This window comes from Rhinatrema bivittatum, chromosome 17 (assembly GCF_901001135.1).
Source record: "Rhinatrema bivittatum chromosome 17, aRhiBiv1.1, whole genome shotgun sequence".
Taxonomy (NCBI): domain Eukaryota; kingdom Metazoa; phylum Chordata; class Amphibia; order Gymnophiona; family Rhinatrematidae; genus Rhinatrema; species Rhinatrema bivittatum.
In genome coordinates this window covers 2,561,589-2,584,540 of record NC_042631.1, presented here as the reverse complement: position 1 = coordinate 2,584,540, position 22,952 = coordinate 2,561,589, and the positions used below count along the sequence as shown (strand labels likewise).

General features: G+C 47.6%; 1 protein-coding gene across 3 annotated transcripts in view; it reads right to left on the bottom strand.

Annotated features, from left to right (window-relative positions):
* Positions 1-1,473: 1,473 nt before the first annotated feature.
* Positions 1,474-22,952, bottom strand: part of TP53I11 (tumor protein p53 inducible protein 11) — a 61,679-nt gene continuing 40,200 nt past the window's right edge. For all 3 annotated transcript variants that reach the window (XM_029582671.1, XM_029582670.1, XM_029582672.1), the window contains exons 2-7: positions 18,137-18,300; positions 6,535-6,593; positions 6,362-6,410; positions 5,312-5,408; positions 4,809-4,910; positions 1,474-4,409 (exon numbers count right to left, since the gene is read on the bottom strand). In XM_029582671.1, coding sequence (XP_029438531.1) covers positions 4,276-4,409; positions 4,809-4,910; positions 5,312-5,408; positions 6,362-6,410; positions 6,535-6,593; positions 18,137-18,277 — 582 coding nt within the window. In that variant the 5' untranslated portion in view covers positions 18,278-18,300 and the 3' untranslated portion in view covers positions 1,474-4,275. The remainder of the gene's footprint in view (positions 4,410-4,808; positions 4,911-5,311; positions 5,409-6,361; positions 6,411-6,534; positions 6,594-18,136; positions 18,301-22,952) is intronic.

Below are 22,952 nucleotides of genomic sequence, written 5' to 3'. Positions count from 1 at the left end.
ATTTGCCCCCTTATGCAGCAATGATGGCTTGCAAGTTATGAATGAGGCTCTTTATTTCCTCACGTGGTAAAGCTTGCCCATTCCTCTTGGCAAAAAGCCTTCAGATCCTGTAAATTATTTGGTTGTCTACCATGAAGTACAAGTTTCAGTTCTCCCCAAAGTGGCTGAATAATCAGGAAATGGTGATGGCCAGTCAGGAGCCTTCACTTTTATCTGCTGCAGCCGCTGAAGGGTCGACTTGCCCTTTTGTTTCAGATCATTGTCATGTTGGAAAGTCTAAATTCATCCCATGTGCAGCGTCCTGGCTGATAAATGCAAATTCTCCTCCAATATTTTCTGATAAGGTGCTGCATTCATCCTGCCTCCAATTTTGACTAAATTCTCTGTGCCACTGTAGGTCACTCGCCCACACCCCAAAATAGCAGAGATGCACCTCCATGCTTCATGGTAGGTATGATGGTGATTCTTCTTCAAACATGGCATTTATGGTTGTGATTACAAAGTTCAATTTTGGTCTCATCACTCTAAATGATTTTGTTCAGCTGTTCTGAGGCTTCTCTAGGTGCTGTTTGGCATTTTGTAAGTGGGTTGTTTTGTGGTATTGGTGCAGCAGTGGCTTTTTTTTTTTAAACTCTGCCATGCAGCCCATTTTTGTTCATGTATCTCCTTATTGTGCATGCTGAAACACCCTCACCACCTTGTTTCAGAGAAACTTGTATTTAAGTTGCGTGTGGGTTTTTCTTTCCATGCCAACAAATTTTCCTGGCAGTTGTGTCTGAAATCTTTCTTGGTCTACCTGACCATGGCTTGATATTAACAGAACACATAATTTTCCACTTCTTGATCAGACTTTGAACAGTACTAATTGGCATTTTCATATCTTTGGATATCCTTTTCCTGATTTATAAAGTTGAACTACTTTTGCTTGCAGATCTTTTGACAGTTCTTTTACTTGCCCCATGCTTCAGTAACCACCAAAGTCAATGCAGCCCTGGATGAAATGCACATGGGTTTCTCAAGAGCTAAGACACTCATTGTTTATTTATACAGGCACTAATTACAATCAAACAATGCACAGGTATGATACCCACGAATATCGGTATAGAAAAGCTAATAAATAAAAAAAATGAATAAATACCCTTAATTGCCATCTCAACCTGTATGTCAACTTGAGTGTATATTATCAGCCCAAACATTCAAAGGTATGTAAACTTTTGAACAAGACCATGTTATTATTTTCTTTATTGCTATGGTTTGTTTAATGATTGTGCTATTCTGTGATGCATAATAGTTTAATTTGAAAGAAAAATAATAAACATGTTTTGTCTGATCACACATGTTTTCTTAAAATGCTACACATCTGACAAATTCTGCCAGAGATATGTAAACTTATGAGCACAACATGTATTATTTATTTTATTCAGTAAAATGTATACACCTCATCATTCATAGAAAATGCTCGAAGCTGTTTGCAACAATGAATGGCATATGAGTTTAATATAGATAAGTGCAAAGTGATGCACATAGGGAAAAATATCCTAAGTATATTACACAATACTTAATTCCACATTAGGAGTTATCATCCAGGGAAATGATTGTGGACAATGTGTTAAAGTCCTCAGTTCAATGTGCAGCCGCAGTCAAAAATGCAAATAAAATGTTAGGAATTATTTAGAAAGGAATGGAGAATGACCATAACCTTGAGTATTGTGTGCAGTTCTGGTTGCCCCATCTCAAAAGAGATAAATCAGAACTAGAAGGGCAAAAAAGTGACAAAGGGGATGGACTGGCTCCCTTATGAAGAAAGGCTAAATAGGTTAGGGATCTGAGAAGGGTATGATGGAGAGGACGGTTACTTATACTTTCAAGTAGTGCTAGGAGCAGGGGACGCTCCATGAAATCAACAGCACATTTAAAACAAATTAGAGAAAGCATTTTTTTTACTCTGTGCACAAACTGCAATTTAAGAACATAAGAAGTGCAATGCTGAGTAAAACCAAAGTGCATAAATGGGTTTAAAAGGGATTTGGAGAAGTCATTATTAGCCGGGTGGACTCAGGGGTAAGTAACAAGGAATGGATCTCCATTGGGTTCTGCCAGGTACCTCCTCATGACACGGCTTGGTCACTGTCTGAGGCTCTGACCTAGCACGGCAAATCTTAAGTTCTTACAATTTCAAAATGCAAAACCTGTGTAGCAGGAAAAAGAGAAATATAAGCCATCTACCAGGAAATGAGCCAAGATGCCTTCCCTGCACAATGGGAATCCCAAAAGAGCAGTGTGCTTAGAAAGGGTCACATTGTCAAAGCAGAGGCCTATTCTGTGCTATACCTTAATGAGTATCAGAATAACCTCATTTCCTTCCATTTTATGAGTCCATAGTGTGCAGTAGTGTCGGTCTCCTTTGCTGCTTGTCAGTCACTGGCAGTAAAGAGGTCCAGGAAATTGCAGCATGGTTTTACCAGAGGCAAAATATTCAATTTCCTTGACTGGGTGACCAAGAAATTAGATGGGGATGAGCAGTGGATGTAATGTTCTCGGATCTCAGTAATGCTTTTAATCTTCTTCCACACAGAAGGCTCGTGGACCAGTTGAGCAGCCTGGGGTGGGTCCCTAAAGTGGTATATTGGATTATAAACAGGTCAGTGGTGAGTGGAGCTCATAGCAGGGAGCTCTCAGTGGGGAGCCTCAGGGCTGCGTCCTGGTGATCTTGTGACACTGACATTCCTGAAAGTGAGCATCATTGCCAGTTTGCAGCACTGAGGCTGCAGCACTGAGAGCAGGCATAATGCAATAACAGTTCTGGCCATTTCCTGATCCTGGCAGGAACCTAGAAAGATCCTTGGCAGTGAGACAGCAAATGTACAATCTTTCCACAGCAGGAGCTTGGCCTATGAGGTAGAGGCAATAGCCCAGTAACGAGAGGCATGGAAAAACGCCCGTTCCTTATGCACAGTAAGCAGGGCCCTTCTGGCTCAGAGAGAGCCTGCAGCATGGGTGGAGCTGCACATGAAAACAGCCTCATGATCTATTCCCCATGCACACCGCACCTGCAGAAAGCAGTGGGACGGAATACATGCAAATAAAGATAAAGAAAACATGATCTAAGGGGATACCTTTTTATGGACTAACTTAGGACATTTCTTAATCAGCTTTCGGGAGCGATTCCTACCTCCCTCGGGTCAGTTTACAATTCTATGCCTAACCATGCATGGCCTTCAATTCCTGTAATGCAGATGGGCCCTTAACTCTGTTTGTCCCAGAATTCAGACCCAAGGAAGGGAGGAATAGCTCCCGAAAGCTGATTAAGAAATGTCCTAAGTTAGTCCAATAAAAAAGTCTTTATTTTTTGTTTTTATTTGCGCACAAGATACTGCTCATGACTCATCTCTGACTGGCCACTAGATGTCACTGCTAAACTCTGATTGGCCACTAGATGCCACGGCTAATCTCTGATTGGCCACTAGATGTCACTGCTAAACTCTGATTGGCCACTAGATGCCACGGCTAATCTCTGACTGGCCACTAGATGTCACTGCTAAACTCTGATTGGCCACTAGATGTCACTGCTAAACTCTGACTGGCCACTAGATGTCACTGCTACCCTTCAAGAAAAAAGTGGCTGCAGATACCTAGAAAAAAAACAACTACTCAAGCCTAGTTTTTCCAGTTCAGTTTGCTGCTTATTGCTCGAGTGTTTTTCCAGAAAATTTCTAGAAGTAAGCACAAGCAGAACTGCCTTTGACCTGCAAGTAGAAGATTTGGTAAGCAGTGAAGCACATGAAAAAGTCTGGGGAAGAAATGACATCAGACAGGCCTGGTTTTCCCCACTGCATGCAGGGACTTCACGTAAAGCAGGACCTTCCAATGCCTCCATTCAATGGGAGAGAGCCAGGACTGACGTGACCCCCGCCCATGATACAAAGACACAGACTGCTGGCCCTGCGAGACTCCCATGAAAGGGCTCTGTAGTATTTTACAGCTCTGGGTCACCTCTCCTAGGAGAGGCAGCGCTAAAGCACAGATCTGCAGCATAGAAACTCAAGAACATGCGTGTTTAGGTACAGTGATGCCTGTGTGAAGAGCAGAAAGGCTGGATCCTGACATCTTCATGCCTCTTACACCTCCCTACAAAGTGACGACTCACTGAACGCCCTCCTCTGAGCAGCTGAAACGTCCCAGGGATGGATCCTGCCTGGACACAGCAAGGAGTTCATCTGCTTTACAACACAAAAGGCAGGAGGAGAGAAGGAAGAGAGAAACGGCAAAGGCATTTCAGATTTTCTTCGCCTTGCGTCCCACTTGGTAGTAGAAGTAAGTGGTGAGGAGCAGGCCGAGGCCCTGGCAGGAGAGGAGGGTGGCCGCTGCGTGGGAGATCTCCATGTTCTCGGTCAGGCTGAGCGCCGTCACTGGCAGGGAAAGAAGGAGAGAGGAGCAGAGGGTTAGAGAGACGTCAGCTCAGCATTAATACCTGCACGCCACTCACGGTGACCAGCATGGACCCTGGCCAAGCTGCTTCATCAGTGCGTGATGGGACGAGCGCAAACTCACGGCCGCGGCGGCAGCAGCAGTGTTTGAGGAGTTGCTGAGCACAGACCTTGATCTTAGCCCAGCTTTTAATCATCCATTTCACGGTCCCGACAACCCATTGTGGCACAATTATTCACAAGCCCAAGAGGCTTTCAGTGTTGCTGCTAACAAAACTTGCGCACTGCAAACTCCAGCTCAGGGCCTGACACATGGCCGCGGCAGCAGCAGTAAAATCAGTCAAAATTACTTATATCTGCAGAGGGTGAGAAAGGCCTTACCTATGAGCTGTATCCCAAAGTAGCAGGCTTCGGTTAGCAGAGTCCAGCGGATAACCACCTTCTCAGCAGTGTACAATGAGTTCCACATGATAAGCGAGAGACCTGGCCACAGCAGAGAAGAGAGCACAACACAATGTCCACCCGAGAATATCGCTCCACGACCTGCCTCATGCTCTTGCTCAGGACGCTGCTGGCAGCTTATGCATGGCAGCTCCTAGGAACGAGACCCACCCACAGCACGCCGGCGAGCGACCAGCGCAGCTCATCATCATACAGGGGGCCAGGGAGAGCCTGGGAGAGAGAGGAGGCAGCAGGAGGCTGTCATGGCCTCAGTGCAGGAGGCAGCAGTAGTGCCTCAGTGAGGGTGGATGATTACCAGAGGTGATCTGGGCATCTATGGGGGGGACGGGACTGTGATTATGGATTCTTCCCTGGCTTTTCAGTTCTTATTGACATAAAGTGCCTGATACATTCCTGACAAGACTGAATGCTTTGTAACTCACTCAGGAGGGCACCGCCATACATTCGGATGGAGATCTTAGTGCTGACCGAGCTGTCCTCAAAGACTGTGTCATACAACTGGTCAGGGAAGGTAAGGGCCTGCAGAGAGAGAGAAGACATTTCAACTCGAGCAGCAGACAGACAGACACTCTGTCACCCACCAAATCTGCTAGTTTCATACAGATGCTCATTATCTGCATCTCCCCTGATTGCAGACAGACAGATGTTACGTGTGCCTATGCCTTTGGCTATCAAGCAGGAGCCTCAGACTGAATCAGTCACTGTTAGCTCTGCAATGTCTCACCTGGAAGGAACCTGGCAACAAGGTCACAGCCCCAGGGATGAGCAATAGCAGGACAAATACAGATGGAGATGGACAGAGGGACGGGAACGGGAGCAAGTCAGGATGACAGCAACCAATGACTGAGGGTTTTCCCACCCCTAAGCACTATGGGTGCTGTGCTTCTCCCCCCTCATAAGGTCAGACAAGAGGGAGCAGGAGGTCATAGGAGGGCCAGGGATAGAAAGAGGAGCAGAACTGGGGAGAGGAGAAGGACTGAGAAGGAGAGGAGAGGAGCAGGACAGGGAAGATCAGAAATCTGGGATAGGAGAAGAGGTGGGGGGGGGGGGGGGGATTGAGTGATGGTCTCCAGGATCTGGGGGAAAGAATTTCAGATTAAGAGAGAGGATCTGAATTGTATTAGTGGGGTAGAGGGAGGGCGCAAGACTGCACACATAACTGGCACCAATTCCTTCTACCTCACTCACACACCACCCTCTCCCCTTCTCTCCCATAACAGCAGATCCCCTTCATCCCTCAGCCTCACCCCCCCCCCACAATGACCTTCCCAAAATCATTCCCCTCTGCTCTGTCTGCTCCAGGCTCACCCCTGCCCATCCTGTTCCCCGCACCCTGCTGTTTGAGATTTGGCACAGCTGGAAGGCAGCAAATGTTCAGCCAGTCTGCTCTCCCCAGATGTTCGCCTCCCTAGACACAGCCCTTCAGGCCTGACGGGAACTTGAGTAATGAATAGATTTAGCCTCCAACTTACCATGAGAGCAACGCCTGTGAACAGGATGGCTGAGATGAACTGCCATAGTCTAGAGAGGATAAAGAGAGTAAGATAGTGAGAGGGGATCAGGAGAGGAGAGGAGGGTGTGAATGCAGTCAGCCCAGGGCTCTGATGGAATATACCCCCACCCTTCCCCTTCACAGCACACCTACCTGAGGCCTAATGGCTCTCGCACTGCAAATTTGATTTCATTGCCCAGGACTTGACTGATCTAGAATTGAAATGCAGAGAGGTGAATGACTGATAGGCTTCCAGGTGTTAAATTGCCTACGAAAGGTGACAGCTCCACCATGTACTCTCCGTGCAGGGGATAGAGATTCCTGATTATACTGTCAAACTCACGCCCCCTCATTCTTAACATCAGGGCTGTGCCTCTGGGGGTCTGCTAGAAGGCATAATGTGTGACTGTGATAAACCCAGCCAAAATCTGAGCCCCCTGGGGTTTATCATCTCACAATGAGAAATCAGAGAACTCAGTGTAAACACAAGAGGTTTCCAGTTTGGGTATCCAGTGTAAACACAAGAGGTTTCCAGTTTGGGTATCCAGTGTAAACATAAGAGGTTTCCAGTCTGGGTATCCAGTGTAAACACAAGAGGTTTCCAGTTTGGGTATCCAGTGTAAACACAAGAGGTTTCCAGTCTGGGTATCCAGTGTAAACACAAGAGGTTTCCAGTCTGGGTAAAACCCACTGGATCCTTAGCAGAGCAGCGCGTCTCTGTATGAGAGATCGTATTGTGAGTGAAGAGAGAGTAAGTAGCGGACTGAGCCATTTTTTATTCATTAAACTTGATATGCTACACGTTCACGTCACATGTGATGTTGGGACTAAAACCACAGGAAAACGTCCATATCTTCAGCAATCATACATATCATAGCAGGAGCGACGTGACCAGCATTGCTAAAGATGAAAAGAAACGTCTTCAGGTTCCAAAGCCCAACCCCTGGTCACATCCAAGTGAACACATTTTAGTGATGGAACTTCTAGTGAATTCTTGTTTGCTGATCTTAAAGCACACGAGGGCTTATAAATCCATAAAGCTGCTTGATTCAAGGAGTGGACTCATCCTATAATAAATTAAGGTTTAACATGGAAAGCTTGAATCGTATGAGGCACTGAATGGGCAACCAATGCAGTGATGACAAATCAGGGGACATATAGTCGTGCATCCTTATGCCTGCTAGAATGGTTCATTCCAGCCTTTATCTAGAGTGACCACCAGAGATTTCCAGAATATCTAGAGAATGGAGGGGAAGCAGCGTTTCTCAAGCCTGAATTTAAGGATGGGCAATGCAGGCCCAGCTGCTAATAACAAAGCATTGCCACAGCTGCCACCTGGGTCTGTCCTTCCCCTCACAGAAAGCTCCTGCTGTGGTGGGAGGGGCTCCTTTCAGCACTGAAGAATGGGGCCAGTGTTGGCTGCATGGGGCCCAGAGCTGAATTTGTCTTTGGCTTGGGACGAGCAGCTGGGAAACTTGGGGGTGAGAAAGGGAGAACCAGAGCAGGAGTGATCGGGGGGAGGGAATCATCTCCCACCCCCATGTACCTTCTGAACATTTCTGAGGTGGGTCCTCCTTCTCTTCCCCGCATGCATAATTTACATCTAGCCCTGGCCTTTTCCTCTGCCCTGACCACCACTCTAGGGAGAAAGGCCCTCACCTTTACACTCTGAATTTATTTATTTATACTGTCAATTTTATACCACAAAGTCACAATGTATCAATGCAGTTTACAAATGTAAAATACAATCGTAAAAACTAAAAATCACAAGACAAACATCTCGAGGTAGCATTCTGAATTCCTCTGTGCAATCAGGGCTTAATATCAATTCCATTCAATACTTCTGAACTGGTTAGTTAAAGATTAAAGGTTTCCCAAGAGCTGGAAGATAACCTTTTTTGTTAAGGCTTCTTGTCGTTCGTGAGAAAAACTTCTGTTGGAGTTGGAGATTTTTGTGTTGTTGGAAGTTTGCCAGTGAGGGAACTGGGAGTTTGCAGCTCTACCCCAGGGTTTGTTCACCCAACAATACCCATTGCCACCCAGGCAGCAGACAGCAGAAGAGTGCACTCATCCTGCACAGCATCAGAGGAGGGACGGGAGAGTGAGCCCACCCAGTACAAGGAGAGAGCACCCATCCTGCACAGCATCAGAGGAGAGGGGAGAGTGAGCCTACCCGGTACAAGGAGAGAGCACCCATCCTGCACAGTATCAGAGGAGTGAGGGGAGAGTGAGCCCACCCAGTACAAGGAGAGAGCACCCATCCTGCACAGCATCAGAGGAGGGACGGGAGAGTGAGCCCACCCAGTACAAGGAGAGAGCACCCATCCTGCACAGCATCAGAGGAGGGAGGGGAGAGTGAGCCCACCCAGTACAAGGAGAGAGCACCCATCCTGCACAGCATCAGAGGAGAGGGGAGAGTGAGCCCACCCAGTACAAGGAGAGGGCACTCATTCTGCACAGCATCAGAGGAGTGAGGGGAGAGTGAGCCCACCCAGTACAAGGAGAGAGCACCCATCCTGCACAGCATCAGAGGAGAGAGGGGAGAGTGAGCCCACCCAGTACAAGGAGAGAGCACCCATCCTGCACAGTATCAGAGGAGTGAGGGGAGAGTGAGCCCACCCAATACAAGGAGAGAGCACCCATCCTGCACAGCATCAGAGGAGGGACGGGAGAGTGAGCCCACCCAGTACAAGGAGAGAGCACCCATCCTGCACAGCATCAGAGGAGGGAGGGGAGAGTGAGCCCACCCAGTACAAGGAGAGAGCACCCATCCTGCACAGCATCAGAGGAGGGAGGGGAGAGTGAGCCCACCCAGTACAAGGAGAGAGCACCCATCCTGCACAGCATCAGAGGAGAGGGGAGAGTGAGCCCACCCAGTACAAGGAGAGAGCACCCATCCTGCACAGCATCAGAGGAGAGGGGAGAGTGAGCCCACCCAGTACAAGGAGAGAGCACCCATCCTGCACAGCATCAGAGGAGAGGGGAGAGTGAGCCCACCCAGTACAAGGAGAGGGCGCCCACCCTGCACAGCATCAGAGGAGAGGGGAGAGTGAGCCCATCCAGTACAAGGAGAGAGCACCCATCCTGCACAGCATCAGAGGAGAGGGGAGAGTGAGCCCACCCAGTACAAGGAGAGAGCACCCATCCTGCACAGCATCAGAGGAGAGGGGAGAGTGAGCCCATCCAGTACAAGGAGAGAGCACCCATCCTGCACAGCATCAGAGGAGAGGGGAGAGTGAGCCCACCCAGTACAAGGAGAGGGCACCCATCCTGCACAGCATCAGAGGAGAGGGGAGAGTGAGCCCATCCAGTACAAGGAGAGAGCACCCATCCTGCACAGCATCAGAGGAGAGGGGAGAGTGAGCCCACCCAGTACAAGGAGAGGGCACCCACCCTGCACAGCATCAGAGGAGAGGGGAGAGTGAGCCCACCCAGTACAAGGAGAGAGCACCCACCCTGCACAGCATCAGAGGAGAGGGGAGAGTGAGCCCACCCAGTACAAGGAGAGAGCACCCACCCTGCACAGCATCAGAGGAGAGGGGAGAGTGAGCCCACCCAGTACAAGGAGAGAGCACCCACCCTGCACAGCATCAGAGGAGAGGGGAGAGTGAGCCCACCCAGTACTAGGAGAGGGGAGAGTGAGCCCACCCAGTACAAGGAGAGAGCACCCATCCTGCACAGCATCAGAGGAGAGGGGAGAGTGAGCCCATCCAGTACAAGGAGAGAGCACCCATCCTGCACAGCATCAGAGGAGAGGGGAGAGTGAGCCCACCCAGTACAAGGAGAGGGCACCCATCCTGCACAGCATCAGAGGAGAGGGGAGAGTGAGCCCACCCAGTACAAGGAGAGAGCACCCATCCTGCACAGCATCAGAGGAGAAGGGGAGAGTGAGCCCACCCAGTCACGAGAGGGAAGAGTGAGCACCATCCCAACAGTATCAAGGAGGAGGACGGAGAGTGAGCCCACCCAGTACAAGGAGAGAGGCAGCCCATCCTGCACAGTCATCAAGAGGAGGGACGGGGAGAGTGGAGCCCACCCCATTACAAAGGAGAGGGGAGAGTGCAGCCCATCCTGCCAGCATAACGGAGAGGGGAGAGTGAGCCCACCCAAGTACAGGAGAGAGGCACCCATCCTGCACAGCAATCAGAGGAGGGACGGGAGAGTGAGCCCACCCATACAAGGAGAGCACCCATCCTGCCAGTATCAAGGAGTGAGTGGAGAGTGAGCCCACCCAGTACAAGGAGAGAGTCACCCACTCCTGCACAGTAATCAGAGGAGGGACGGGGAGAGTGAGCCGCATCCAGTCAAGGAGAGAGCAACCCAGCCTGCACAGTCATGCAGAGGAGTGAGGGGAGAGTGAGCCCACCCAGTACAAGGAGAGAGCACCCATCCTGCACAGCATCAGAGGAGGGACGGGGAGAGTGAGCCCACCCAGTACTAGGAGAGGGCGCCCATCCTGCACAGCATCAGAGGAGAGGGGAGAGTGAGCCCATCCAGTACAAGGAGAGAGCACCCATCCTGCACAGCATCAGAGGAGGGACGGGAGAGTGAGCCCACCCAGTACAAGGAGAGGGGAGAGTGAGCCCATCCAGTACAAGGAGAGGGGAGAGTGAGCCCATCCAGTACAAGGAGAGGGGAGAGTGAGCCCACCCAGTACAAGGAGAGGGGAGAGTGAGCCCACCCAGTACAAGGAGAGGGCACCCATCCTGCACAGCATCAGAGGAGAGGGGAGAGTGAGCCCACCCAGTACAAGGAGAGGGGAGAGTGAGCCCACCCAGTACAAGGAGAGAGCACCCATCCTGCACAGCATCAGAGGAGAGGGGAGAGTGAGCCCATCCAGTACAAGGAGAGGGGAGAGTGAGCCCACCCAGTACAAGGAGAGGGCGCCCATCCTGCACAGCATCAGAGGAGAGGGGAGAGTGAGCCCACCCAGTACAAGGAGAGGGGAGAGTGAGCCCACCCAGTACAAGGAGAGGGCACCCATCCTGTACAGCATCAGAGGAGAGGGGAGAGTGAGCCCACCCAGTACAAGGAGAGGGGAGAGTGAGCCCACCCAGTACAAGGAGAGGGCACCCATCCTGCACAGCATCAGAGGAGAGGGGAGAGTGAGCCCACCCAGTACAAGGAGAGGGGAGAGTGAGCCCACCCAGTACAAGGAGAGGGCACCCACCCTGCACAGCATCAGAGGAGAGGGGAGAGTGAGCCCACCCAGTACAAGGAGAGGGCACCCATCCTGCACAGCATCAGAGGAGAGGGGAGAGTGAGCCCACCCAGTACAAGGAGAGGGGAGAGTGAGCCCACCCAGTACAAGGAGAGGGCACCCATCCTGTACAGCATCAGAGGAGAGGGGAGAGTGAGCCCACCCAGTACAAGGAGAGGGGAGAGTGAGCCCACCCAGTACAAGGAGAGGGCACCCATCCTGCACAGCATCAGAGGAGAGGGGAGAGTGAGCCCACCCAGTACAAGGAGAGAGCACCCATCCTGCACAGCATCAGAGGAGTGAGGGGAGGTTGCCCCTGATGAGGCTGTGTGTAGAGGGGATGGAGGGCATTTTGCTACCAGAACAAACTCCTACAACTCTGCCTCACATAAGACTCAGAGGACCTGGACCTCCTTTTCAATGAGCCGTGTAGTTGATAAAACTGAAGCCATCAGAAGAATTTGGAGCTCACACTGCTGAGCAATTAGGAAGTCCTCCATTAGACTGATTGGCAGAGAATGTAATTTAGACTGGAAGGTGGCCAGAATCAGCTGTGTCACATCTGGCTACGTCATCAGAGCCAGTACGAACAGTTTACCCAGCTCAGTGCTGACCCTACCACAATCTAAATGTGTGAATTAACTGAAAAAGGGATGACTTGATCACTGGTTTGTGGCTTCGTTACTCATTATGAATAACTAAGATGCTGTGCAAATGATTACTGAAGATAAATTAAAGTCTGGTTGCAGAGTTTGTGAGCTTTCTGAAGTCAGACTACAGATTTAAGCAATGCTACAGCTTTCACTGTCCTAGAGGACACCAGTGCCTCACTAGCTGCAGGTTTAAGAACGACTTCAAGCCTGCTCTTTACCAACCAAATCTTTAGAATAAACGTTAGTCTGACGAGAATAAGGCACGGAGTGGGGGAGACTGTGATTTTCTATGGGAAAAACATTCCTCACACAGCCGCTATGCGACCTGCCCCCACTCTGTGATCCATCCTTCCTCCCTCAGGGGAAACACGGGACTAGACGGGAAGTGGAGGTGACTTCCCACCGCTGCCTCTCCCACCCCCAAATCTTCCTGCCTTTGTCTTCTGAAAGGCTCTGCTTCCTGCCTCCACCCTGTCCTTGGTCAGGGGCAGTTCAGCTCTGGAGACAGAGGAAACGAGCTCTGTGGCTAGGACACAGCACAGATAAGAAGCTCCTAGCCAGATCTGCCAGGCACCGTAGTGTAAAGCATGGCTTCCGGGCCTTTTGGCTACAATCAAACATGAGGTTTTAGTTGTTGAATATGGGGGGTAAAGCACTGCCTCTTAGTGTTTGGGTACTTGCCAGGTTCTTATGGCCTGGATTGGCCACAGTTGGAAACAGGATGCTGGGCTTGATGGACCCTTGGTCTGACCCAGTATGGCATTTTCTTATATTCTCCCAACCCGTTGGGGACTCTCTGATCTATCAATCATTGGAAAAGCAGAAGGATTAAACCAACAATCTATCTTTAACGTAAAGCATTTAGGTACTGGTGCATGTCTTTCTGTTACCCTGGGCTACTGCCCCTTCTCAGGACACCAAAGACCACACCTCAAATACAAGTTTAAGTTGTTAAAGTCCTTTCTTAATGTTAAACCAGAATTCCCTCTTGGGGTGTGGGAAGATTTTCTTCCAGGCCTTGTGCGTTGGTTAAGTCTTACGTCAACATTGCAGTCTCTTGCAAACAGCATTAATGTTCCCCTTGGAAGCTGAAATGCTTTCCATTTTAACTTTGACTGATTAAGAATGGAAAGTTGATAAAATGTCCTGTTATGTAGACTTTAAGACCTTAGGCTTCTAATAAGTTTATTCTGATGTTAAAGTCAATTATTTGTTTTATTCCTTTCCCTTCCAATCACCGTGGGTGGATTCTGAGCTTCCTTCCAATAGATGGTGGATAAATTTAGATGTGATAGAATAAAAATCTCAATTTTTAAACAGTACCTTTGAAGCAACAGCTTTCTATTCTCCTCATTCTCTTGTTTGACCCTGGAAGGCCCCTCCATGCTCCTCTCTCTCTTCCACATCCTGCTGATGTGATGGTGGATGCACCCATGGGTGCCGCTGTTCTTTTTCCCGCTCCTAATCCTCTTTCTCCCTGGGGATGAATGAGAACTCATTCCCCAAAAGGGTCACTGATGGTCCGCTAGTTCTCTGTCTGTGAGAAACATCTCATCTTTCAGGCGGTAAAGAAATTGAATCCCTGGGCCCCGGAGCACTCAGATAACAGAAGAAAATTCTTCGGGAAAAAAAGAGGAAACCAAAACCAGAGGAAGGAAGGTTGGGAAAATCTTCCTCTTCCTAACACAAAGTTTCCCAGATCTCGATCCCAGGGCAAAAGCATCTTAGCTTGTGGATGTTTTACTTACCCCAAGAGGTGTAAGTAAAACATCCACAAGCTAAGATGGTGGCAGGAGCTCACCATCTGGCTCCCACATGGGGGAGCTGAAACCCAGCAGCATCGACTCCCGCCCCCCATGGAAAAATGGAACACTCCTGCTAGTAGTAGAGACCTCTTTTCCTCAACACCGACTCGCCCCAGCTACAAACACTTTCTCCCACTCCTGCAGACTTTCGCCTCCCTTTCTACGGTCTCTGTATTTTGGTTTCACTTCTCTCTGTTCTGTAATTGCATCTCAGTCTCCTTGCAATACAGATCCACTCTAGGGGGCCCTAGGAGGATGGGATTCAGGCAGAGACATTTGGAGGGTAATATTTAAAAAACACAAAACACATAACTTAACCAGCTAAATAATTCTGAATATCACCAAATAAAGTTATGTGGCTGAGTTTAATTGGATAACTTCAAACCTGACTAACAAGGTTTACCTGCACATGGCTACGCGCCTGAATAACTGAAAGCTTACGATAAGTACCGACGAATTTTAAAATTATGGTCCAGTGGCCAGGGACCCACAACTCCCCACTCCCCCAAATGGTGCTGAAGTTGAGGCAGGTGGGCCTACGTCCTCCACCATCCCAAGCCCCCAAAATCTTTTCAGAACTATTGGCAAATGTTTGAGCGTTCCCTCCTCCCCTGCTGGTACCCTCTAAATGGCTCTGACTGCTGCGGCGCCAATTAGCATATCCCAGCTGCAGCATCGCATTGACATATCCAGATAACTGACCCCCAATATTCATCCCATGGGGTTTATCTGGTTGACTCAGAGATTACCAGGATATATTGGCCTCTCACAGAAGGGAACATTGTGGCCAGGTGTGCCAAGCTATCTTTCACAGAACCTCCTCAGCACATCTGTGTTTTGCAATAGGTCCATAGTAATGAAGGTTAATGATGTCAGGGATAGATGTAGATATTTCTTTATTTTTTTTTAAATACTTCTATTGTCCTAAGATACACATTTTCTGGTCAGAGATATTTCAGATCGTTTGAACTTGGGGTCGTTACTCCCTCTTGGGGACTGATGCGGCTGGATTGCTTAACAAGAGATACGTGAAGGCTTTTTTATATGGATGCTCTCTCATTGGAAACCAATGCCTTTTGTTGAAACGGGTGGACTCTGAATCACCGACAATCAGTATTTGGTATGAAAAGCTGGTGGATCTACTACTTCGTACCTACAAGAGTTCATCAAAATTTGAGGCCCCTTCTTGCAGTCTTTGCCTGGAGACGTTCGCTTACTAATAGAACGTCGTTGATGTCAAACTGATTAAGCATAGCCCTAGCTCCGTGTCATATTATCATCCCAAAATTGTAAACTGGATTATTCTTACATTTTGCAATATCTTCCTATCGATAGTGAATATTATTTATTTTATTTATCGAGTTTTATATACCTTCGTTCGGTTTCGCCATCACAACGGTTTACAAAGTTTTGATGTTTAATGCAATTGTTAGCATAGGTATTGTAGACTTTATAGATTGTTAACATAGATATTGTAGGCTTTATAGACGTAGTTCGTTTGTCATACTATACAGGTTCAGTTATGTGTTCTATTACGAGCTTGCATTGCTTCCACATGTTTGCATAGTGTTGATAGAAGGGAATTATATTTGTGTGTGCTTAAAAACTTTTCTTTTATATAAACTAAAAAAGTAAGCTAGCCATATCAGGCTTCTTATATTGCAGTGGAGTTGGTTATGTGCTGCCTCACTGCACGAGATGAGTCTATACATGGGATAGGCTGTCAGGATGCATGGGCTAATCCAAGCTGGGCACTCAGCCCATGCCCTCCTCCTTGGACTCCCCTCCTCCTCCATCAAACCCCTACAAATGCTCCAGAATTCCATTGCTAGAGTCATCACTAACACCAAGAAATTTGAACATATCACCCCCATACTCAAAGACCTTCATTGGCTCCCCATCACATCCCGTACCCTCTTCAAAACCCTGTCCATTATCCACAAATCCCTTTACTCCCATAACTCTGACTGGCTTGATGACCCGCTCATCTTTACACGCTCTGACCGGCCCACCAGAACTGTCAATAAAGGTACCCTTACCATACCTTCCCTTAAAAAAGCCCACCTCTCTTCTACAAGGGATAGAGCAATCTCCATCGCAGGCCCCAGGCACTGGAACTCCCTTCCGACCCCCCTTAGACTCGAATCATGCTACGCAAAATTTAGAAAGAAACTAAAGACCTGGCTCTTCCGAATAGCCTACCTCGAATAGACCTCTCTTTCCCGCTCCACCCTGCCCCCTCTGTCCTCTTGACTAACACAATTGATCCACAGCCCTGTATATAATGTATTTATAATGTATTTATAGTTATACTCCATACTGTACATAGTTCATCACAGTTTACTGTCCGCTTCCTTGCCTTTATCTCCTCTGCAGCCTATGCTATGCCCCCTCCCAATACCCCTGTTCATTGTATTTCCTTTCCTCCTTTTTAGTTCCAATGTAAACCGGCATGATGTTTGCATACTAATGCCGGTATATAAAAACCTTAAATAAATAAAATCTCCCTCTGGCAAAGGGCATCTTCCTGCGTCTACAGGTGACTTACAGCAATGGCTGTTATTAGTTGGTCCTCTTGGCATCGAGATACTGATCATGCTCTTTTCTGATATAGTAATAATTGATGTCTTTGTACTGATTACCGTTTTTCTGAGCACAATTCTTGTTGGTTGTCATCTTTTTGTGAAAATAATAAACTATTTATGTTAAAAACTTCTTTACCGCTTATCTGGCCAACAAAGGACACCTAGAGTGGTGTACAAATGATAATTAGAATCCAATAATACAACCAGACAAGAAAGCAACATAAGAAAATACATATAAAATGGATATTCTTACATGACGAGCAGGCTGACCTCTATTACTCTGCAGAGCAGCACAGATGGAAACAGATGAGCAAACTGGGGAAGCCCCATTTCTCTTTATCTGCCTTCATCTGCTACATTAATAGGGCACCGTGTTCTTTTACATTGCATTATGATTTCCACCGTATATGAGAAAAATGATAATCTCCAGTAGTAAAATAAATATCTCTGACATAGGATTAACATCAGACTCAAGCGCACACACCTGGACGATAGGAAACAGGACAAAAGGCCGCACCTACAAAGGAGATTCAGAATGTAGCACACAATGCAATGCATGATTAATGCCTCTCCTTCAGGAGCGACCACAGGGGGTTTTCCCTTGCAGAAATGCCCTCAGGCATTTTACATCAACAAAGCCATACGTATTTCCTGCATCCTTAATAATATATTTGCATGAAAATCTCACAAAGAAGATGCACCAATTGAAAATGCCCGAAAGCTTAAAGCTAGAAATTTCTCTCTCACAGCTACAGTATCTGGAGAAAGGGCAAGAAACTATTTAATAATTTGTGACCACAAAAGGAAAAATTCCTATTTCCCAAAAAACCCCTCCAAAAAACATTCTAAGTATGGCTGCATATGTGAAATGAAAGTAGCAATACGAGACGCTATGTTTTGCCTCTCCTATGTTGTAATCCCAGAAGAAAAGTATTTATGTAAAACATTTATATTCCACTCCACGCACAGCCCCAGGCAAGTAACATCCATACATGCATAATCCCATAATAAAGTCACCTGTAGGAACTGTAACGATTAAATAGTGGCAGGCAGCACATTCTCCCTTCCCTTGAATACTGGGCATAGGGAGCGCATCCGTCTTTACTGTTAATTCCCCCTTCTCTCTCTCTCTCTATCCCCTGACGTTTTCTTGCTCATAATCTCTCTTCCCTCAGTCCCCCATATAGCTCATCTCTTATCCTCCACAATCTTTCTTTAGTTTACCTCACACCTTCTCTCACATTCAATTTCTACAACCAGCTCACGCTTTCTCTCCTGCCCCTTCTTCTCGCTCACCATCTCGCTCACCCCTTTCTCGCTCACCCCTTTCTCTTATTAGGTCCTGGAGTTTAAACCTTGGTCACATAGATGCAGCTGCTTGGGAGTGGCCCCTGCTGCCACTCGTGCAACGCCCATGAGTGTCAGACTGCTACCTCCAGTGATGGAGCCTATTATCTTGTCCCCAGCTCAGGGTCCTGATTCACATCCAGGGGCTGTGAAACCTTTTCTTACCTTTGACCTATGGACCTCTCCATCATCATCCTCCCCTCCAACCCCGAGGATCTTCCTGGTCTTCAGCCTGCTCACCAGGTCTGTCTGGCTGTGCTTCTTCATGAGAGGAGGGGGCTGTTTGGTTGCCATGGTGTCCTGCATACAGTCTGCTACCTAAGTAGAAACTGGAATGAAAAAGAACTTAGAGCACGGCTGGGGAATTTGACCTCTGTCTGCTGATAGCACAAGTACAATGCGTCCTCATAATTAATGAGGTTAGAAAAGATGAAAAGATAAAGCTTACTGAAGGTTCATAAATCCTTCTTTATAGAGGTGCACAGTGTCTTCCCATTTAAAGCATGTAAGTTGCTGAACTACATGGGTCTGATCTTACATAGATTTGGATAAGCCAGGCAGTTCTACATAGAAGGCAAGTTCTACATAGAAGGCAAGAGACTACATAGAAGTTCTACATAGAAGGCAAGAGACGGGTCATGTGTGCCAAGTTACTGAGATAGAACACAACTGCATTAGGCATCAGACAAGGGAAAACCAATTCAAAGGAAACAGAAATTTAGCACTTATAGTTGGGATATGAGAAATTACGAGATGCTTTCAGTTTGCTGTTACCTCAAGAACTGTCATGAAACGTTCTGAAGAATATTTTAATGGGTTCTGAAATATGTTCCAAAAGCATAGTTTCTCTACAATAATTAGCAAACTTCTTTAAAGAATAATCACACAAATTTGTTTGGAGCTGGACACAGCCCACCACAGTTGCACAGTCCAAGCCTTCCCAAACTCTTACCACCTTTCACCCTTTACAGGAAGAAGATGTCAACACCCTCCTCACCAGCCTCAAACCTACCACTTGGCAAGAGGATGCTTGGTCTTCTTGGATAAACAAAAAAGCAATAATTGGACAGTTTGATCACCTCCAGGACTATCATCAACATCTCATAAGAACATAAGAAAATGCCATACTGGGTCAGACCAAGGGTCCATCAAGCCCTGCATCCTGTTTCCAACAGTGGCCAATCCAGGCCATAAGAACCTGGCAAGTACCCAAAAACTAAGTCTATTCCATGTAACCATTGCTAATGGCAGTGGCTATTCTCTAAGTGAACTTAATAGCAGGTAATGGACTTCTCCTCCAAGAACTTATCCAATCCTTTTTTAAACACAGCTATACTAACTGCACTAACCACATCCTCTGGCAACAAATTCCAGAGTTTAATTGTGCGTTGAGTAAAAAAGAACTTTCTCCGATTAGTTTTAAATGTGCCCCATGCTAACTTCATAGAGTGTCCCCTAGTCTTTCTACTATCTTCTTGGTTATTATTAACTTAATAATAACTTTAGCTGGATAAATTGCTGGTTCACTACACTGCTGAATATTGATCTCAGTTTATTTAATAGCAAACATTGCAATAATATATACCAAGAAAAAGCGAGACTGCACATACTTACTAGCAAGCCACCAGCAGAAAGATCTGGACAATATCAACTACACCTGAGAATATGATGCTATTTCCAGCTAGGAGAAAAACTAAAAGGTTTGAAAGCCACTTGCTGGACCGGAGGGTTGAATAATACACTTTTTCTTCTTCCCATGTAGTCCTGCTTATACATAATCAGGCTGAACTTTCATATCACACTGGAAGCAGCTGGTGCATAACGGATCACATCACTGTTTGTTTTTCTACATTCAAACTCTGATGATATCAGCTTTATTGTTAAACTAAAAAATGAAATGTTGCAATGCAGATCTATGTGCATGCGTGTTGGGTTCGGGTGTATGTAAAGAGAGGAAGGTGAGAGGCATGCTTCTCTGAGCAGAGCATCCCAAGCTGTCTGCATGTAGGCTCGACTCAGACAGCCCATCCCTGTAGTGGCCTCCTGAGCTGCTGAGAGCTTCCTGTGGTGCACCCAGGCTCTCACAGAAGAATCTGACCAGGCATGCTGTGATCAGCCCTTTTCAGGCTGGGTGTCAGATATGCAGACAAGCTTTCTGTACACAGGCACACAATTCATCTCCTTCAGCTGCATTTCCTGTACCTGTGGCACATGCAGTGGGTAAGTTATGTGGTCCAGCGAGGACCAGGAGGAGGCAGGGACCCGAGATCTCGGCCGCGTCCTGCCACATAGGAGAGTGGCCAGCTGGAGCGACGGGGCGCAGCTTCCTGCCGCATTTTGAGAAGGACTCAAAGTTGGCACCCAGCGGGAGTCCAGAGGTGGGTGCGGCTGATAGCCACATCGTGCTGGGGAGGCGCAGTGTCGGGAGGCCGTGAGGATGGGCCCAGGCTGGAGGTAAGAGCCGCGGAAAGCAGGATGGGCCCATGGTTCACCAAATGCAACAGGAGCCTCACATGAGTGATAGGTTGCTGATAGATGGAAACTACGGATGCAAATCTGCAATCTCAAATGCTTGCTTTAATAAAATATTTTTAGTGCCTGCTTGAACAATTTTGGTTCACTGATGTTCTATCTGAAAGCATTGTCAGGAGTCAGGGTGAAAGTATTTCATTCATCCATTTGTTCATCATATGTGCAATGCTCGGCACAGATTTACTTGCACCTCAGTTTAAAGAGGACCAACGTAATTTAAAAAGTAACTGTAAGGGGTCAGTTTTAGGTCAGGGCCCCCTAATCCATCAGCAGACTTCACCTTCCCCTCCACACATGCACGCCACAGTGACCCAGAAATGAGGTAGGAAGTGACATTATGTGCCCGGGAGGCTGCTAAAGGCTAAGCCAGTCAGAGAGGAGGAGTGGGGAATGAGAGGTGGGCAGAGAAAGAGAGCATAAAAAGGCTTCATTTATGGGGCATCCTGGATCATGGAGCACGAAACTGTAGGATGCGACACGAATAACAAAGCCCTGGATCAGAAATATTATCAAACACAAAAGAAGCCCCCAGATAGCAGAGTACAAGGGGCCTGTTCACTAAAGCTTAGTGAGCACTCTCAAGCTGTGCACATTACTCAGGCCCCCAAGATGTTAGCAGGTGTATCCACATATAAAAGAATTGGACCTTAGTGGGCACGCGTTAAATAGCCTGGTATGCTCTTCTTCATGCACCATTTAACTTATGCTTGCTGTAAGCCAGTTTAGATTGTCTTTTAGTGGACTAGAAAGGCAGGATACATGCCCAGAAGAGACACAGAAGGCCTACAACTGAGAGCACATGGGAAATTTATAGCTCACAATTTCAAAGGCTCAGCTAACAGAGTGCATCCTGGGTTAGAAATGGAGGAGGAGGAGGAGGAGGAGGAAGAGAGAAGACGACCGGTAGGGAGCGGGGAGAGCAGAAGGAAGACAGTGAAAGCTGAGGAGAGTAAGGAGGTAGCCAAGGCCATGCATCTTTTGTCCCAGGATCACCCTACCAGGTCCAGCAGAGGAAAAAAACTCATCAATATTTCCTTTTACAGAGTGACGATGTCCTCACAACCCTCCTTCAGCTTATTCACAGAGGAGAGGTAAAATCTCTTACTGTGCTTTCTGTGGCCTTTGCAAGCCCACCACAGGTCTCTCTATAGGAACCACCTCATTGCACCGAGGAGAATCTAGACCTGTCTTTCACCTGTAACCCATTTCCCCACACGTCTCTCTATGAAAACAAATCTACAATACAAAAGAAATGTTTCCAGCATGAGACGTCTTTTGAAACGCTGCTGTACACTTCACAATGTGTCAGGAATTCCTTCCAATCGAAGGCCATCCCACAAGTTTTACAGAATGGCCCGAATGCCCGCATATGCTGCAGGGCGTCCTTTGATGTTACGAGCACTCTGCAAGACAGATGTTGCAGTAGAGTTGTCAGGCAGTCATTTAGGATCTTCTTACAAGGCAGCAGCAATACAACACAAGTCAGTAGAGAGACTTTTCTCAGCAAAACGTTGATGCCCCTGTCCAACTTTGCCACGTGTGCTCCAGCGTGACATGGATGGAATGGAGATGGTGGAAGCGGTGGGAATCGATTCACCCAGTGGAGCATGCAGTGATATTGTGGGTCACCTGACATCAGCTTACACCTTAGATGGCTGCAAGACCAGGGTGTCACCTCCCTGCACCAATCCCAGTGGCTGTGTGGCAATGTTGGGTTAACTGGTATGGGCGTTTGGCAGTTCAGGGTGCTCTTTGCAAACCCAATGGACCTGGGAAAGGAACAGATTTGAGTGAGTTAAGGACTGGTTCATTTTCAGCAAAGCCCATACCCTGCAACAACCCTGCTCTGATTTCTGTGAGTGCCTCCACAGGTCCCCCAAAACAGCCTGGTCCAAGTTTGACCAAGTCCTGCCAAAGGCTCCTTCACCTACAAGACCCTCCTGTTACCTCCTCCAAGCTCCATAAAGCAATCGAGGCTTGCGAGACAATCTTGCAAGGAACATTAGTGAACTCTGGCTGTGGGTTTCTAATTGGTGATTTGGGCCATGCAGGGAACTCAGTCTGAGTCCTTGGTATGACATCTTTATGGACTCCAATAACATCAAACAAAGATATTTTGAGCGAGGACTTACTTCAACTTTGTCAGGCAATAGAGATGGCATTGACCATCTCCCATCCTCCAGCAAAACGCACAGAGCTCGGCAAGACTTCTCAGATTCCTCTTCACATGTTATCAGCAATGCTTGATGCTGTTTCCTTTACTTCTGTTCATTAAGGCTGAAAGAAACCTAATTCTGAAGGCAAAGTGCAGCAATATAGCAGAACTTAAGGTCATTTCAGGACATGGTGAGGAAAATGGGACTGTGCTCCCCACTCCCAGACTCAGCCCAGGAAAGGGAATGTAAGACTGTTCTGCACCCTGAGGTCCGGTCCCATCCTGGGAAGGGCT